This window comes from Rhodnius prolixus, unplaced genomic scaffold (assembly GCF_049639745.1).
Source record: "Rhodnius prolixus isolate KJV_2025 unplaced genomic scaffold, Rpr scaffold_4, whole genome shotgun sequence".
Taxonomy (NCBI): Eukaryota; Metazoa; Arthropoda; class Insecta; order Hemiptera; family Reduviidae; genus Rhodnius; species Rhodnius prolixus.
Genome location: NW_027411614.1, coordinates 21,812,392 through 21,832,822, shown reverse-complemented (window position 1 = coordinate 21,832,822; position 20,431 = coordinate 21,812,392). Strand labels below are relative to the sequence as shown.

General features: G+C 33.6%; 1 protein-coding gene across 1 annotated transcript in view; it reads right to left on the bottom strand.

The window, feature by feature from the left end:
• LOC141456057 (opioid-binding protein/cell adhesion molecule homolog) overlaps positions 1-16,389 on the bottom strand; it is an 869,090-nt gene extending 852,701 nt beyond the window's left edge. The window contains exon 1 of the mRNA XM_074131654.1: positions 16,172-16,389. Within this exon, the coding sequence (XP_073987755.1) occupies positions 16,172-16,226 (55 nt within the window). The 5' untranslated portion in view covers positions 16,227-16,389. The remainder of the gene's footprint in view (positions 1-16,171) is intronic.
• Positions 16,390-20,431: the final 4,042 nt, after the last annotated feature.

The following is a 20,431-nucleotide window of genomic DNA, read 5'->3' as shown; positions in this document are numbered from 1 at the left end:
ACCACGTGAGCCGTTTGTCTATGTAGAGCCCAAGGTAGCGCACCGGATCTGTGCAAGAATGAGGATTGCTGTTGAAAAGGACAGGCGGACAGGAGCACCGCCAAAGAGCATGCTGGCATTTCTGTGGGTTCATTTTAATCCGCCACTTCTTTGCCCAGGATTCTGTGGCTGTGTTGTCTGCACAAGTACAGAGTTGTGTAGAGGGTTGAACCATTAACATAAAAAACTTAACAATTATTTACAAAACAAAGTACAGGGGCAGAGGTTATGGATTAATAACGAAATAAGAACGGTTCAGCAACTGAGTATATTACATAAAACTTAGTTAAAGACCAAATCAATCTACCGCAAACTGACTAATCAATCTCTGATGGTACACGAAAATCCGAAACTGGTGATGAATTGGGGGAAAAACATGCGTTCAACAATTTATTATTTTTGTCGTAAGTTACTACTTTATAATTGGTCATTACCAAATTTAAAGGATCCTTTTAAAGGTTTTAATGTGTATTACGAGCGCCACAATAGCCAAGAGGTTCAAGGCAGGACCGCGTTGAGGAACTGAGCTTGAGTCCTTGTCTTAGTCTAGGATTATATTTAATGGAATAATTTGAGAAATAGAGCACACAATGATGGCTAATGTATGCAATTGTTCGGGTTAGGGTAGCCACTGGTAAACGCTAGTGGGGAACCACAACAGATCTTTTAGATTGTGTTAGTTTCGCTTAAAGCCTATCGCTTCACTCTACATTTTCGTATATAAATGATGACCATATCAACTGAACTACATATCATAAAAGAATGAGAATGATCTACCTTACAAGATGAAAATGTTGCTCACGGCCTTCTTGTAATGAAGCACAGAAGTCAATAAGTGCAAATTTCAGTATACTACTTACTCTGTCAAAATGACAACTCGCTTGAAAAGCTGGATTCCTAGTTAGTACGAAATAAACAATAGCAACTGAAGAGCTTGGTGCAAAAAGAAGTTATCTTCAGTTTTTTAAATTTTTAGTAGGGACAAAAAACTAAATATGCTTTAAGATGTATTCCCTATGTTGTGTCTGCTGTAAGAATTAGTTAATATATTGCGATGGGGTCATTTGGGGCTCAATTTGAACTTTCTAGGGCATTTTTTAAGCTTGCTATAAGCAAAAGTTATTTTGCATCTAACTCTTTTTTGCACCAAAATCATAATTTTCAGTAAAACTTGAGTACATATTAAGTACTTTAGTCCACAGATTTCTTGTTATTGAGCTTTTAAGTGGCATTTTGTGTCTTGTCGAAACGAATGTTAGATATATTATTTTGCCTGTCAAAAAGAAAAATAATAATATCTATTATTATTCAATACTAGAGGGAAGGGATTAGCTATGAGGTTAGCATACTGGACTCCCACGCGGAGATCCCGGATTCGAATCCAGCTGCTGACCCTTAGATTTTCTCTTCCTAGGAGCTTCTTACAGCTCACTATCCGGTGATGGACAGTGTTGTCTGTAACGAGAGAACACTGTCCGGAGGCCGGCAGTGCACTGCAAAAAGCTCCGGGCGCCAATAACCTTAGATGTTGACGCGCCTTAAATCATTAAAAAAAATAAATAATATCTACCTAATATAAACATTAAATAAACCTAATTCAAAAATTTTTGTTTGATTGATTGCGTCATCTTTTCTGTTTGGAGCAGAAAAAAAGTTATCTGCAGTAGAAAACTCATTTTTGCTCCAAATCTATCCTAGATTAGAGAATAATTAATAATAAACGAGTCTGCATAAGATGTAGAATTGAACATACAATAGGGGGGCGCCACTAAACACATTTTCTGAAAAAAAAAAATGTAGATAACTCCTTTTTGCACCAAGCTCTTCAATTGCGCAATTTGTTTGAAAACTTCAAAGTTAATAAAAGTGGTTGAAAAGGCGAGGAATTAAGGTCCCACCTTTACAAAAACTGGTCTCCACATCGCCTTACTTAGTTTAGTTCCAGAAGAATGCGGAAACTGAATGTAAGTTTCAGTCGATCAACGGCATCCAAGCCCTCTTCGTTGGAACTACACACCTTAATGTAGGCCAAGAGACCCAAATAAATTCTTCCGGTAATCGCGTCAAAATTTTAAGCGGAGATTCAATTTCCGGAAAAATATTGAAATCAAATAAAATAAAAAAAGTTGGCAATTCATGAAACAAATTGGTTGTTTCACAAATAAACTTCTTATCTTTTCTGGACATAAATATATTTTATTCCAGTTATTCATTTATTTATATTGACAGCCAGAAAGCCTTTTACTAAAAAGAAAAAGATGAAGAGCAGAACAAAAAGTAAATAAAATCATAAAAAGAATAATAAAATCGGTATGGAAAGTAATAAAATTCAAACAAAAAGTAAAACATAAAATTCCCTTCAAAACTTTTATATTAAAAATCCCAATAATGCAAATGAAATTATTATATTAATATACTATCATACTAACAGAAAGTATGTATCAAAGCTGAGTGCAATGCAAATACGAGGGTCGTTTGAAAAGTCCGTGCAAAAATAAAAACTACTTAATTTTTTGGGGTAAACCTTTTTTATTTTTCAACATAGTCTCCTTTTAGGCTTATACACTTCGTCCAACGCTGCTCTAGTTTGTTGATCCCTTCCGAATAATAGGATTTGTCCAAGTCTGAAAAATAGCCATTCGTTTCTGCAATCACCTCCTCGTTTGAATAAAATCTTTTTCCCGCCAGCCATTTCTTCATATTGGGGAACAAATAGTAGTCCGAGGGAGCCATGTCTGGAGAATAGGGGGGATGTGAAACGAGTTGGAACCCTATTTCCATTAATTTTGCGACCACAACTGCTGAGGTGTGAGCTGGTGCGTTGTCGTGATGGAAAAGGACTTTTTTGTGGGCCAATCGAGGGCGTTTTTCTTGCAGCTCGGTTTTCAAACGGTCCAATAACGATGAATAATATGCACCTGTAATAGTTTTATCCTTTTCCAGATAGTCGATGAGGATTATTCCTTGCGAATCCCAAAAGACAGTCGCCATAATCTTTCCGGCCGAAGGAACGGTCTTCGCCTTTTTTGGCGCAGATTCCCCCCTTGGTAACCCATTTTTTAGATTGTTCTTTGGTCTCAGGAGTGTAGTGATGTATCCATGTTTCATGCACAGTGACGAAACGACGCTTAAAGTCCTGCGGATTCTTCTAGAACAGCTGCAAACCGTCCTTACACGATTTCGTTTTTGGTCAAGCGTGAGCAATCGCGGCACCCATCTTGCGGATAGCTTTGTCATGTCCATATGTTGATGCAAAATATTATGTATTCGTTCATTCGAGATGCCCACAGCACTAGCAATCTCACGCACCTTCGCTCTTCTATCATCCATCACCATATCATGGATTTTATCAATGATTTCTGGAGTAGGAACCTCAACAGGGCGCCCAGAACGTTCAGCGTCACTTGTGCCCATATGGCCACTCCGAAAATTTTGAAACCACTTATAAACTGTTCTAATCGAAGGTGCAGAGTCACCATAATGTTTATCAAGATTCTATTTAGTCTCCTGAGGCGTTTTGCCTTTCATAAAGTAGTGTTTAATCAACACACGAAATTCTTTTTCGTCCATTTTTTGAAAATCACTCGACTTCCTCGATTCAAACGAATGCCAAACACAAAGAAATAGACCGATCTGGCTGAAACTTGGTGTGTGTTCTTCCAAGAGATGCTACTAACTAAACATAACCTCGATACGCGCCAGTAGTGCTATTTCTCTGACTTTGCACGGACTTTTCAAACGACTTTTCAAAAAGTATAGTAAAGATATAAAAGTATTAGTTTGTTATTGTAAAATGAAAACTTACTCATGAAAAACTAAATACACTAAAGTAAAGTAAAGTAATCGCCTATTTTTTCAGGCGGGGCTTAACGTCCAACTACCAATTAGGTGTCGTGGACGGAGGCGAATAGCAAACGTACTTTACTGAAAATCTCTTTTATTAACCATTAAATAAAATCCAAGGCCTAAAGACCGGGAATCGAACCCAGTACCACAATGCATATTAGCTTTGCAGGTCTCGCCTCTAACCGCTCGGCTACCGTGGCGCCTCTAAATACACTAAAATACTAAATAAAAATTAAAAACAGAAATAATAATGAATATTATTACGCCATTTATATTGTATCTATTCAAATGAAAGCAATATATTCATTTATCTTGAAGTTTTTTTTATCTCTAATGCAAACAAACTAATGTAGGTGTAGTTTCCAGTCTGTAAATTACTCGTATACTCGTATCTATGAAGTTTAGATAACCTTAAATATTTTTTAGACAATTTATTAATAATTTTTTTCCTTTCCCTATTAAGGGAAAAGTTCAATCGGGTTTTATCTGGACATTCGTATATAAATATTCACACTCTGAGTAGCTCATAAGATATATTTGGGGCAGAGTACTTGATATTGACCCACAATTGACCAGATTCTAATAATTCAACTAAAACTAGATGCCTGAAACTACATTGGATAACAAAAATAATTTAACCGTTAAAAGGATGATGGAGTAGAATTTATTTCCTTCAAAGCTTCATGCTGTATGATGTGCTTTTTATAATCTGGATAATGTACTTAAAAATTAAATAAGCTCTAAATAAATGAATACAATTGATTATATAAATACATAATGTATAAAAACTCCGTGAAGTTGGTAAGGGAAATTCGTGTAAGTGAGGGCACCCGAATATTATTTACGAGTATATGACTTTTATTACAATTTTGGTCTAAAATTATGGCTCGCAAGCCAGATTAGCGAGGAGGTTATCAGCTGATCTCTGTATCTGAGGAGGCACCTTTGAAGGCACAGCACATGCTTCACAAGTTGAGTAAAGTGCATTAGTTGATAAATTAAGGAATAAGTTTGATCCTTTACATGAAAGATCACTTAAATATGTGGCAGGAGGTTTCCAATTTTATTGGTAATTAAACGCAACTCTCCCAAAATTATCAAATAATTATTAAACCTTCTTGTTTGTAACAGATGTAAAAATTAATGTATGAATAAATCACTGGTTCACTAGAAAAATGAAATGAGTTCTTTACTCTGCAATAAACCATGACACACTGTGCTTCAGCCACTACCGTCCTGTTGGTAGCGCTGGTGTCGATGTGTCGACCATCACTTTATTATGTAACAAAATATACAAATCAAAATATACACAAATTCAAAATACATAATTCAATAGAGCCTGATGCATACAATTTATGACTTAACATCCACCCCCCCTTGAAAGGCGAAAGTCTTTCAAAAAAAAAAAAAAAACAAACAAACAAAAAACAAACAAAAAAAAAACAAACAATTTTCAAATTTTCATTGCTCTTCATTCAATGACATCATTCCTCTTCTTGATCAGGAAGTGGAAGCGGGTACAGTTTATTCACAGTCCTTGTAAACTGTTTACTGGAGCTTGTCTTAACTGTAGCTACACGTACGACGCCATCCGAGCCAGTGTGTATCTGAACTACTCTTGCTAAAATCCATTGTTGTGGTTGTAAAGCAGGATTGTCTAAGAGAACAACGTCTCCTACTTGCACGTTCTTGTGTCGGTCTTTCCATTTGTATCTTTGCTGCAGCTGCATTAGAAATTCCGTTTTCCATCTTCTCCAGAAATGCTGGACGACAGATTGAACCATTTGCCAACGTTTGAGCCTGTTGACTGGTGTACTTGTGTGATCCGTTTCTGACGGCATTGCAAGCGAGTCACCAACTAGGAAGTGTGAAGGGGTTAGTGGGGAAAGGTCTTCAGGGCAGGAAGAAAGATAAGTTAATGGGCGAGAATTTAAAATAGCTTCTATTTGAGTTAATACTGTGTACAACTCTTCGAAATTTAATATTGAATTGCCTATAACTCTTTTAAGATGATACTTAACACTTTTAACTCCTGCTTCCCAAATTCCTCCAAAATGTGGCGAACGGGCGGGTATAAATTTCCATTCTATACCTTCTGAAGCCAATAATTCAGGAACTGATTGATTTATTTCTTTATTTTTAAATAACTTGTTTAGTTCTTTAGCAGCACCCACGAAGTTGGTGGCATTGTCTGAATATATTCTAGTACATACGCCTCTCCTAGACATAAATCTCCTTAAGGCAGCAAGGAAAGCATTCGTTGTGAGATCACTAACGACCTCTAAATGTATCGCACGAGTCGCAAAACATACGAAAACACAAATATAAGCCTTAGTTGTTTTAGTGGATTTTCGAACACCTGATTTGATAATAATAGGTCCAGCAAAATCTAGTCCGGTAATTGAGAATGGTCTGGATACACTAACTCTATCTTTAGGTAAATGACCCATGATAGCCGGTTTATTTTTCGGTTCAGCCTTAAAACAGATGACACATTCTCTACAGATTTGTTTTGCCATTATTTTGCCTTTAATTGGCCAATACATTTGTCTAATGGCTGTTAATAAACTTTGAGGTCCTGCATGTAAATAAATAATATGAAAATATCTAAATATTAATTTTGTAACATGATGTGCGTATGGAAGTATAATAGCATTAACTTGATCTGCAGGGAGTGGTGCATTTCTTAAACGCCCTCCTACTCTTAAGATGCCGTTTTTATCCAGAAAGGGATTTAAATTATGAATTTTACTTTTTTTATTTAATTGATTTCCCTTTTCTAATGTCTTGATTTCAATGTAAAACACTTCTGCTTGTACTAATTGATATATTTTAAATTTTGCATTGTTATGTTCACTTGTAGTTAAAAAATCGCAACTTCGATTTTCCTTTTCCACTTGAAGAGAATTTATGAACCTCAAAATATAAGCTACGATTCTGACTAATTTAACCCATGAAGAATAACGAGAAAGTAGTTCAAAGGTCTGCTTCTCACTGCAAGTGTTCATCAACGAATATTTAATTGGTTTTGCTTCTGGAATTTCCTCTATATTCTCATTGATTTTACTTGGTGGCCAATCCTTTTCATTTAATGCTAACCAATAGGGCCCATTAAACCACATAGAAAGGTTCATAAAGTGTCTAACATCTACTCCTCTAGAAGCAACATCACTAGGATTGTCTTCGCTTCGCACATGTTTCCAATTCCGAATTAAAGTATTTTCTTGAATGAATGCTACCCTGTTGCTTACATATGTTTTCCACTGACATGGATTTCCTTTTAACCAAGCTAAGACTATGGATGAATCAGTCCAAAATCTACATTCTCTGCAGTTGACATTAAGTGCGTTTGCGACCTTCAACATTAGCCGTGTTAACAGTTGAGCACCATTTAGTTCTAGTTCAGGCAAAGTTCTTTTCTTTAATGGAGAGACTCTGGCCTTGGCACATAACAGATGAACAGTAATACTTGTCTCTGCAAATGAACGCAAATAAACACTTGCCGCATAAGCATTTTCACTTGCATCGCAAAATCCGTGTAATTCCATTTTATCAGAATATTTTGCACGACGTGGAATTTGAAATTCTTCAATTGCACTGAGCTGATTAAAAAACTTACACCATTTGACTGCTAATTGATACGGAAGCTGATCGTCCCATTTTAAATTATTCATCCATAGCTGCTGAATAAATATTTTTCCTTTTATGACAACAGGTGTTAAAAAGCCTAATGGATCGAATATCTTGAACAACTCTGATAATATGGTTCGTCTTGAAATTACAAAGGAGTGTTGAAAAGGTTGTATTTTATATTCAAAAGTGTCTGAAAAGGGTTTCCATGCTAATCCCAAAGTTTTGATGCTCTCATTTGCTCCAATATCTACAATGTGATAAGGATCTTCTACTTTGGATGAAATTTTCTTTAAGATATCCTTTGAATTCGAGCACCACTTCCTTAAGGTAAAGCAACCAGAACTAAGAATACTAGTTACTTGCAATTGTATATTTTTTAAAGATTCGAAATCATCTGCACCTGTCATCAAATCATCCATGTAAAAATCTCTTTCAATCACCATTGATGCTGTAGGAAATTCAGCTTTATTTTCTTCTGCTAATTGTACCAGACATCTCGTGGCAATGAAACTGGCTGGTGTAGTGCCATAAGTTAAGGTCAATAAACGATAATGTTTGAGCTCTTGATTAGGCGATTCTCTCCATACAATTCTTTGAAACTCAACATGATGTCTTTTAATTAAAATTTGACGATACATTTTGGCTATATCAGCCGTCAAGACATATTTGTGCATCCTGAATCTTAGCATAATTGAGAACAGATCACTTTGAATGACTGGTCCCTTTAAAAGAATGGAATTCAATGAAATACCATCAGGAGGGCTAGTAGTGGCATCAAACACTACTCTTATGTGTGTAGTTGTACTTTCCTTAAAAACAGGATGATGAGGCACATAATATTTGCAGTTATTAACAGATTCGTTAGGTTTGATTTCTTCCATGTGCTCTAATTGCTCATATTCCCTCATGAAGTCGACATATTGTTTATGTATTTGAGGTTGAGAGTGGAACCTTTGCTCTAAATTGTGAAATCTTTTAACTGCATTATTTAAGTTGTCACTTAAACATTCAGGATCCTTTTTGAATGGTAATTCTACTATGAATCTACCATCACTACCTCTTTCAAAAGTTTGTTCGTATAAACTATTGCACAATTTTTCTTCTGGTGTTAATTTATGAACTTTGAATTCGTTTGTATCTATTTCCATTGAATTTGAAACAGTAGTAAAGAAACTATTAACAGGTGCGGAACTCCTTGAAGCAACTGTTCCAGAAGCAATCCAACCCAAAACAGTGTTTTGAAATATTAATGAGTAAGAAGTATCCTTGCAAACGATTTGCTCTGGTTTCAATAATTGAAAGAATATTTCCGCTCCCAGCAATATGTCTACGTTAGCGCTTTCAGAAAATGTAGGATCTGCCAAATCATCTTGTATGTGATACGGAATGCTAGACTGTTTAATATCTATATTTTGTGTTGGAATAAAATTAGTAATGTTAGGTAATACGTGTAAATTCAATGTTGTGGAAAATTTAGATTTTGCGGAATATATGTTAGTGTTTATATAATACGCTGTATGCGAATTATTTCCGTTAAGCCCTTTAATTGAGATGCAAGTTTTATGTTTTACTAATTTCAATTTATTACACAAGTTTTTTGTTATAAAACTTAACTGTGAACCGCTGTCCAAAATGGCTCGACAATTGAACACATTACCAAATTTATCTTTAATATGGATAATAGCTGTTGATAAAAGAATTCTAGGAATATTATTAGAAAAGCTATATAAAGAAGTATTAATAGAAGAAACTTCCTTTGTCGGCGCGGTTAAGTCGGGCTTATTGGTAATCCCTCCAATACTAGCATTTGTTGATTTCTTATGAAGTAATGTGTTGTGTTTACCCTGGCATATTTTGCAATGGCCGCCTTTACAATCTTTCACTGTATGCCCTTTAGATAAACAATTGAAACATAATTTTAATTTTTGAATAGTTTCATTACGCTCCAACGACGTTTGTTTTAAAAAATGCATCACAATTAAAAATATTATGTGTTTTAGTACATAGAGGACAAACTTTACAGTCTTTGTTATTTTGGCTGATAAAACAATTTTGTTCCTTAACCTTTGGTTTATTATTACGGGATTTTTCTGAATTTATATGCAATGAGCTTGATTTACTTTTAGCCTCGTAACTTTCCAGAGAATTACATGTATTATTCAAAAACGTAAACATTTCTTCGAATGTCGGAACCTCTGTGCCTTTTAAAGAACTTTCCCATTGTTTTAAAGTTATTTTATCTAATTTACTGCTGACGATATGTATTAAGAGACTATCCCATTGATCTGTGGGTTGATTAAGATTTTTTAAGGATCTTAATTGCTTTTTGATGCTATTTTGAAGGTTTCTAATGGCACCTGAATTTGAATATTCTAATTTTGGAATATTAAATATGGCGGATATGTGTGACTGAACAATAATGCGTTTATTGTTATATCTTTCTTGCAATAGCTCCCAAGCTACTTCATAATTATCATTTGTGACAGTAAGGGATTCAATTAAATCTGCCGCCTCACCTGTTAATGATCCTCTTAAATAATGGAATTTAGTGACCTCTGCAATGTCTTCTAGATTATGAACTAAGGTTTTAAATGAATCAAAAAATGGTTGCCAATTTTCATAGCTTCCATTGAATATGGGAAGATTAATCTTCGGAAGTTTTGCAAGTGCTAATTTATGATAAATTTGTTTATTTTTCTCACTATTTGCAACTTGTAACATACTAATTTTGTTTTTAAATTTGGATAAAGTATCATAATATTGTTTTTCAAAATCTACTCTGTACTTCTCATGTTCCGCAACCTCCTCATCACTGATAATATTCTCTATTTTGAACTGAATTTCTTCAAATTGATTTAAAATATCTGGCATAGCAGATTGTCTGGCTTCTAGTTGCCCCACATCATCTGCGTCAAACTCGTTGATAAAAGATAAAAGTCTTGTAACTTTACCTTTGACGGTACCTCTTTGCCTAATTAATATCTTAATATCATCCATAATTAAATGAGTTTAATATTATGAATATTCTCGCCTCAATTAACTTGATAAATGAAGGAAAAATGATACAGGTTATTATTGAAAATGATAAGGAAAACAATTATGAAATTATGAAAAGAAGGATTGAAATGTGAATGACTCACCCAATGCAATAAATCTGATAATGATCCGGTTTGGATGACCAAAATATGTATGAATAAATCACTGGTTCACTAGAAAAATGAAATGAGTTCTTTACTCTGCAATAAACCATGACACACTGTGCTTCAGCCACTACCGTCCTGTTGGTAGCGCTGGTGTCGATGTGTCGACCATCACTTTATTATGTAACAAAATATACAAATCAAAATATACACAAATTCAAAATACATAATTCAATAGAGCCTGATGCATACAATTTATGACTTAACAATTAATTTTTAGCCATTTTGTGTATGCTTGAGAACATCTAAAGCACTTAATATTTGATTTTTCTTAGAAAAAAAATCACTCGGAAAACGACTTATTTCCCGAAATTAAGAAAAATACTAGCTTTACTGCCTTGGCAATATTTTCAGTAGAAAGGGGATGAAAAAATACATAAAAATGACCTATCGCGTGCACTTCTTTCTCTTTGATAACAAGTTAAAAAATTGAAATATGATTAATAAATACCAGATTTTGAAATGGCCTAGCACCTTTAATTTTGAAGATAGCGAATTGCGGTTTTCGGTTTCTTTCATAACTTTTTATACTCTTTAAAACTGTGTATATGAAAATGAGGGTCAATTGCGAACTCTCTATTTTGGTCGCGCGTCAGCCGCGTATGCGGGCAGGAATCTAAAATCAAGACACATGAAACTAAAAATTTTTCCTCTATTTTTTTTTTGCTCAGATTAGCCGTTTAAGCATGAAATGCATTTGAGCCGTCTTAAAATGAACACCCTGTATAAAAAAAAAAAAAAAAATACAAATCTTACTTTAAACCATTACATTACTATCATTTGCCGCTTTTCTTAGCATTAAAATGGTACATCAACGGATATATCGACGCTAATTTGATTTTACAAAAGTATAATTAACTATATTTGTTCGTATTGCATAATAATTAGTTGACAAGAAGGAAACACCGCTCTGGGCAACTTGGAAGAAGTTGAAAATTCAATTAGCACTGATTGCGTCAGGTTCTTATAGGATACTTTGTAAACATGTTACGAGTAAACATGTCCTATTATATGAACGTTCGATCAGAGTGTTCGCTAATAATAAATTAGAAAATATAGCAAAAGAGCTACTCAATTTCTTTGTGTGTTACTGAGGAAGTGAGCCTTATTAGACAGAAAACCATTAAGAGCAAAAGTCAACAATTGTTTTTTGCATTTATTTTATCAGTAATAAATTCCAGGGAATCGTAAACAAGTAGCAAATCTGCAACCTAAGACCCTTTATTAACATTTATGACGTACTTCGAGCAGTAGTGTCAGAACATATCTCTTAGTTTCTAGACCTCATGAATTGAACGTTTCATAGATAATGGAGATGGTACTTGCCTTTTTCAATGCTAGACACAGTAATGAAGGAAACAACACGATAAAAAGTAGTAATAAAAATTAATATATAAATTAATCTTAATGGTTATTTTAAAATTAAATTGCATTAGGTATTTATTAAAATATATGTCAGTTACTTATTCAGTGAACCATGAGATTTCATACTATATCAACACAATTCAACTCTCAAAATGAGACGCAAATGTGAATTCAATTTACAGCATGTCAAGTTACTGAGTTAGTTTCCCTAATTCCCTTACTAATCTAGAAAGAGAAGATAAAGTAATCATGCGGATTTTCAATATTAACTTCTCGCTAGAAATATCCATTTTATCCAAAAAAAAAGTGGATTTTTACAAATTGGTCTCTTTCTCCTGTGTAACTCAAAAACCAAAAACAAAAAAACGCCGAAACTTCAAATTTGACATTTTTTAGTTGTCATACTACGATAAGGTTTTGAAAAAAAAAAAAAAAATGTTTCGAGTAAATCATGGACTTTTTCGCTGTGGTACGTACATAGAGGATCAATATTTTCGAATAATTCAGAATCAATTCATAAAATGATTCCCTGGGATACTGAGGCCAAGAACTTTTTAACTACTTCGATAGAAATATTTCTTCTGGATCATTTCTCAGTCTAATGACGATTAAAGAAGACTTTAATGTGAATCGAGTATTAAAACTGTCCGGTAGGACAGTTGTATAAGGGTTGATCGTCCAAAACTGCACGAAAAAGCGTAACGTTGAAAAACACCCAACTTTGACAATTTTTTTCTCTTTTTCTATAAAAGATAAAATTCCCAAATTTTCTTTAAAATATAGGGCAAACCCTCCTTATAGCTGTAATTTTTTTGCAACAACCCAGATCTAATAGGTTTTGAGAAAAAAGTTGCCGAAAATGAGCAAAAACTGCAATTTCAGAAATTGTTGTTGTTGTTCTTCTTCTTCTTCTTCTTCTTCTTGTTGTTGTTGTTGTTGTTGTTGTTGTTGTTGTTACCTTTTTTGTAAACTGCGTAGCGCCTAAACGCGTGAACCGATTTTCATGATTGAGGTGTCATTCGATTCAGAATTTTATGTAGATGTGCCTTTTGGGGGTCTCGACGCTGTACATCGAATAGGAGAGGAGTTAGCCCCCTTTATGTAAGGCCCCCTCCAAAATTATTATTACTAATTACTCTGTAAATCTTAGCCCGATTTTGAAATAATTTGGTAGGATGATAGAGTTAGGGCTCCTCTACGTAACATTAAAGCGGCGATCAGCTCTTACACTTGTTAAGGGAAAGTATAGCAATCGTTTCAAATTATCGACACGTGAACCGATTGTCATGAATGAAGTGTCATTCGAATCGAAATTTTGTACAGATTTGCACTTTAAAAGTCTGAACGCTGTGCCTCATAAGGAGGGGAGTTTGCCCCACCCAAGTAAGGCCCTTTCTAAAACTATTATTACCAATATTTCTATAACGCTTAGTCCGATTTTGATAAAATTCAGCTCGAATAAGTTGTTAAAGCTCCTCTACTTGGCTGTGAAGGGCCATCAAGCTCTTGCACCTACTAAGAGGAAGTACTGCAATGGTTAAAATTATCAATGGGTGAACCTATTTACATTAATGAATTGTAAATCTTTGCCTTTTAGGGAGAAGTACTGTAATCGCAGTTTATTTTTCTTACTCCTTCCTATTTTATTCAAAACGCTTTCTCAAAAAAATTGTTATTGAGGATGGCAACTATAATCATTCTTTAAAAAGATCTCTCCAATGGTAGTTACAGTTCCGACTTAACACCTTATCAGGTTATAATGATAGAATTTCTTATTCTAAATTTTAAAAAAAATCTGTGAAACAGATAAGTAACTTTGTAAAATAGACAAAAATGAAAATCTATCCAAAAGGTACAAAAATCTCTTTAACAAAAACTTACAGTTTAAAATGTTAAGTATAAGGGTTGATTAAACGCCAAAAGGTACACAAATCAGCTAGTACCCAACATTTCATTCATGCTTAGCTGATATAATTTAAGTAATTTTGCTGCATTAACTTTTTCTTCACATTTTAGAAATTATTAGATGTCACAGACCCTTATGCTGGCTAGAACATTCATAATATTATTTTGTTATAATTATGATAAAATGTATATTATATCTTCGTTTTTAAATAGGTACTTTATTTTAACTCCATTTCAAATTATTCTTTGGATTTATCTTTAATATGCCCTTTATTTTTAGTAGTCACATATACATTCATGTTAAAGTAGAGAAAAACAAAGTTAGAGTCGGCTACTGTTTAAATTTGAATCACGGATTTAACAGAATATTTCAGTCTTGAATTCGTCTTACCGAAATATTCGTGAGCACAAATAACTCACAGTTAATAACAAGTAGATTATTCAACAATTATTCATTTCTCAATAAATTGTAATTTAATTTAGTCTCCCTAATTTTACTTATAGTAAAATACTGGAATAATTAGCTGCCCTAAAAATATGCATATCTTATTTATTTTATATTACATATATTCAACATTGTGAGAAGAACAGCTACATTGAGAATGTAATTGAAGAAAACTATATTATTTGCGATAAAGCCAGGTAATTATTATCTATTATTATAAACGTTTGACTACTACATAAAATAACAATTACTTTTATCGAAGAATGAACTTAAACCGACGATTTAAAAAAATAAATAAAATAAAATAAACAAAATCATTGATGTATGTTGATATAAGCATTTTTTAAAAAAAGGTTTTGAATTTTTTAGCCTCATAATTTTTTTTTATTTTTTATAACGTTTTTCTTTTTCACCTGTAATTAATAGTTTGATTATTATAAATAACTAGATATTACAGTCAATCTACAGTGCTACTTGAACAAATATTTTGTAGATGAAAATGGCCAGCATAAGGGTCTGTGACATCTAATAATTTCTAAAAAAATGTGAAGAAAAAGTTAATGCAGCAAAATTACTTAAATTATATCAGCTAAGCATGAATGAAATGTTGGGTACTAGCTGATTTGTGTACCTTTTGGCGTTTAATCAACCCTTATACTTAACATTTTAAACTGTAAGTTTTTGTTAAAGAGTTATCTGATTACGAAATAAAAGGCAGAGGTCGTCGAAGAGAAGTTGAAATTAAGAAAATATTAATTTCAATTTATTTATCTAGCTGATGATATATTTTGTGATTATTTCAAGATCCGTTTTTTGGTTTTTCTTGATCGAACATAATGAATGATCGAAAAAATTAAATGTATACACCTAATAATATAAATAAATATTCCATATTTCTGACTATATTAATATAGAGATACACTTTTTTCTGAAGTATTGTACAGGAAATAATAATTTTGTTACTTATTACTTCGCGATGTTTCTATGGTTTATTCAATCATCTTCAGAGGTATGAAATTTAATGTATTTTAATAAAAATTACTTAAGATATATAAGAATATAAATTAATATTTTAAGTTTGTATCTTAACAAATTATTGTTAAAGTACATTTAAGTTCGTAGCTCTGAAGATGATTAAATAATCAATCGAAACGTCGACAAAGTAAAAAATAATACATATTTTTTCGTGGCAAACCCTTCAGAACAAAAAACTTTATATATACATGTATATGTACATATATAGTAAAGCGCACATCAAATTATATACAACAAAGAGATTAAAAACTGTGTAAACGGGTTCTATGTTTAGTAATAACCTAACCATTTGTTAAATATAATTATTGAACATTAAGAATTTGATGAAAGCAATGTGGCCACCCTTCTAATAGAATCTGTATGATAATACAAATATTGACAGCAATCAGCATTCTTTCTAAACTTCTGAATGTTCCGTAATCTTTCCTCCCTCATTTTTCAGCAACAATTTTTTTTTGAAGACATAATATTTTACTGATTTCCTTAATTTTATTAATTCGCAAATTTCTTTACAGTAAGAAATCATGTTCTTCAAAGGATTTTGAATATTATAAATTGGGGTTTGCATGTTAATTCAAATATATTATTTTTTTAATGTTTCTTCCTGCTTAATTCGACAAATTAACTGTATAAATAATGAGTTCACATATTAATAATTATAAATTTGTAATAACATATAAAGTCAAAATTTTATTTTTATTACCTTGCACATAACGAAATCCTAGGTAAATAATTATGATCAGAGCAAGTGCCTTCATGATGAGAAAATACTGTTCGTTTCTTTTAGTTTAAAACAATTAATTGTTCACTGTTTTAGAGGCAAGTTCGTACGGAGACGGACAGAACACCCGTTAGAAAAGGAGAGCATACGTAGTGGAAGATTACAGGGGGGCGGTTAAGTCGCGACTGACTGGCATGCGGCGGCTATGGAGGCGGCGCGGAGCGGTGACTACTGGCGCATGTGTCATCCCGAACTGGACACTTCACTCCAAAGAGGTTTGCCACTTTTGTCGTTCGCTCCTTAATATTTATGTGCTGTTGTGTGTTTTTATTGTTGTTGTTGTTGTTGTTGTTTTCTTGTATTCTAAATATTTATCTCTCATCGTCTCTCTTGAACTATTTGATGTTTCTTAGCTTGCAATGTAAATCAGACGGAAAACATTAGTTTTTCTTTCGCTGCCTATAGCTAAGGAGTCCAAAGTGTTGGATTAAACATTGCACTCGGAAAGTCTTATATTAATTTACTACAGTAAGGCTTCGCTGAAGGATTTCAGCGAACCCTGCTGAGCCTAAACTAACGAGTAATTTGTGTAGCGGAGGTCGTACCCTTATATGACCTGTATTCAAATCTTTTGCTGTATTCAAATTTGAATAAATGTCTCAAGAAAATATTATGGGAGACTTTGCACTTCAGTGTGACCGACTAGGTCATCGGATGAAGATGTTATAATGCTCTTATAGTATACGAAAACCAACAGAAACAAATGCATTGGTTAAATCCCCCATTAAAGCATCGCTAATCTACACCAAAGCATGATAAAAAAATTAAATTTTGTAATACTTTATTTGGCTGACATGTCTAGAAAAATTTAAATAATTTGTAGAACGTCTCGTGATGCATATAAAGCGCTTTTTAACTGAACGAGATCTAGTTAGCAACGTAATAATACTCGTATTCCGAGACAATAACACCAGAAGAAAAGTAAATTATAACTTTTACTGATTAATTGTATTTATTTAATCAATAATACATTTTTTACTAACCAAGTACGATATCTCGGACTACATCCTGACAAACGACTAACATGAGACTATACCTCAATCTGAGGTACAAAATATTAAAAAGACTACTTGACAAACGTTTAAAACTGACACTGACCAACAAAAAAAACTATATATCGCCCTACTTGCCCCAAGATGGACGTGCGGAATACAACTCTACGGAAGTGCCAAAAAATCGAACATCAACCGACTTCAAACCTTACAGTCTAAAATTCTAAGAACAATAGTTGACACTCCCTTCTACGTCTCCAATCACACAATACACTCTGATCTAAATATTCCTCTCATCTCTGAAATAGCCCAATATCGATACAAAAAACTCCACACAAATCTACACAGTCATTACAATCCTCTGATCCACAACATGTCTACTACAACACTTCCTTCAAATCCACATCGCAGACTAAAGCGGCGGTGGCCACGCGACCATTTCAACACATAACTCCGATATCCTAAAATGGTTACTGTGTAAGCTTGCCAAAATGGCATTCTAACGGCTTCCATCACTGGATGGTCATCGTTCATTCCACTCATGTCTCTGGGAGCACATGCACAGGCACAGATGCGTGCATATGTTTTTGTACCATTTACTTACTCAAATCTTTTTTGCTTATTGTAATTAATTAATTACAGTTGCAAAATAAATAAACAAATAAAATAAAAATAATTAAAAATAAATTTTATTTTGCAACGAATTTATAGTTATATAAACCCCTTTGACGACCTTGCATAAGAAGTGCACTTTTGGGCCGTCACACACATGTCGAGCTGAGCCAATTCAAGCACTGGTCATCCTCAATGAGAGGGACGGCAGCATACTACTGAAAATACCTAAAGCAAAGTGCAGGTGCAGAAATGGAAGCATCCTATGGACTGCTGCGCTGGTCTAGACGATGTCCTTTTCGGCAATCCTTGATCAGGGTTCTGACAAAATTAAATGGGCGACGCGAAAGCATAATTATGCTAGGGTTAGGCCTCAAGGGTGGATATAAAAGAACTTTCCCTGTCTTCATAACGGTTTTATAGACCTTTATTTCAATTTATTATTTTATTTCAATTTATTTATTTATTTCAATAGTAACTTTAGAACTTTGAAATTAGGAACAACCCACAAAAAACAAAAATAACTAAAATCCATCATGTTTATATAAAATAAAATGTGTCTACGATATAAACAGCTTTCTAAGTTGTCATTTTCAGTAAATATCAACGTGTCAGCTACAGTTTGTTTTGATAATGTTTCTAATTTCTGAATTATAATGAAAACAAGTTTCAAAGTGGAAAGAAAAGTGGATCATAACTCACACTTCTTTAGGTGTGGCTAAGTTACACGTGTGCTGCAATTAATTAGCGCAATTACTGCAATTACTTGCTCTTACTTCACTTAAAAGCATTGTAATCAGGCAGCTTTTATTTATTTCGAGATATCACAGGAAAATGTCCACTTTTCTAAGTAAGAAAAGTGATGTTTACAGGTTGGTATTTTTTGTGCGAGCGAGGTAACCACCGTATAATTCAAAAACTTGTAAAATGTTCAATATTTCGCTTAAGTGCCACCAGGGAAAATCAATCATTCAATCAGAAGTACAATTTCCCTGAACCGTTGATTCATTTTTATTGTGACTTACTCGAAAACGGATCCTGCGATTATCTTTAAACCTGGTTCTCTTATTTTGAGCAAGGGTTTATATTTAATTTTTTTTTTTTCAGAAAAATTCTATTTGTAGATTTTGGGCAAGGTGGGCATTCCTTTAAAAGTATTTTAGCGTAATTTAAGAACTTTCACTTGTTAAATATAAATTTCTTGCATTATAATTTATTTTCACAAGATAAGTCCTGATAAGACGAGCTGATAGGTCATGAAAATCAAGAAGTACCTGATAAGTAGGTACATTAAATCAAGGAGAATAAGCTGGCTTGGACATGAAGAAAGGCTTCCAGTTGAGAGGATTATAAAGAGTATAAGTTATACTACAGAAGGATTCCCGAAAGAGAGACAAAAAGGAAATACTGGAGTAAAGACTCAGAAGATGTGATGTGTCTAAAGTCGGAGTGACTGACTGGAAATTCAAAGCACAAGATGGATACTTGGAGAAGAATTGTCAGGGTGGACAAGGTCCACTTTGAACTGCAGACACAGTTAAGAATTTGTAGTAAAAAATAAAATAAGGTTTTTCAAATCGAAAATAATCGATAACTGTAAAAAGCTGCAGCTGTATAAAGCGCTGATTAAACCAGTCTTAACAAACTGGTCTGAGTGCTGGGTGATCGATAAAAAAGATGAGGAGAAATTGAGTATATTTAAAAGGAGAATACTGAGAAGGATTTTCGGGCAGACTAAGGAAGGTGATACTTGGAGAATCCGACATAATAAGGAACTTTCAGAGTTATTTAAAGAATTGCCAGTGAAAGAATGGATCAAAATAAATAGATTAAGATAGGCTGGCCATTTAACCCTCCATCGGGCGCATTTAATCTGCGAGATGAAGAGGACATTTTTCTATTGATAGAAACTCGGGGATTCCTAAGAATGAGCCATGGCCTTCAGTAGCTTCCTCTTTTACCTTCTTCTAACCAAACAGCCTCTTGGTGTTATGTAGTCTTACTTAACTTCCGCGTAATCTGCCAGATTAGTTGCACCCGATGGTGTTATTTCTTGGATATTGAAATTTTTCAAGTTTTCTTATCAAAAAAGCTGACAAAGTAAGTTTTATCATTTATGAGACCGTTTCCCATTCATTGATTTTATTTCTGCAATGAGTGTTTTTGTAGAATAACATTGAATAGAAGAAAGAGAAGGAGATTCAGACTCTGAGCAAGAAGCTTTTTTTCTTTTAGGCGAACATGATACGGATGAATCAGAGTGGGTATGTACAGGATAAAGTAACCAAATTGTCGGTTAAGTAAACCTACTTCTAGAGTTAGACAAGGAAACCATAATATTTTATTGAGTTTACCATGTGTAGTTGGTGACAATAGGAATACAGAGTGTACAGAAACTTTCGGAGATGGCTCATGGTCATTTTTTTTGCTCTTCTGAACAAAGCGGACACCAATATGTACAAAATTTTCTTGGATAATAATGCTAATAAACTATCGCATATTTACAAAAAATGTGCACCTCCAAATTACGGATTTCTGTGATTTTTCTATTCACGTTTATGTTCCTTTCTCTACTTAA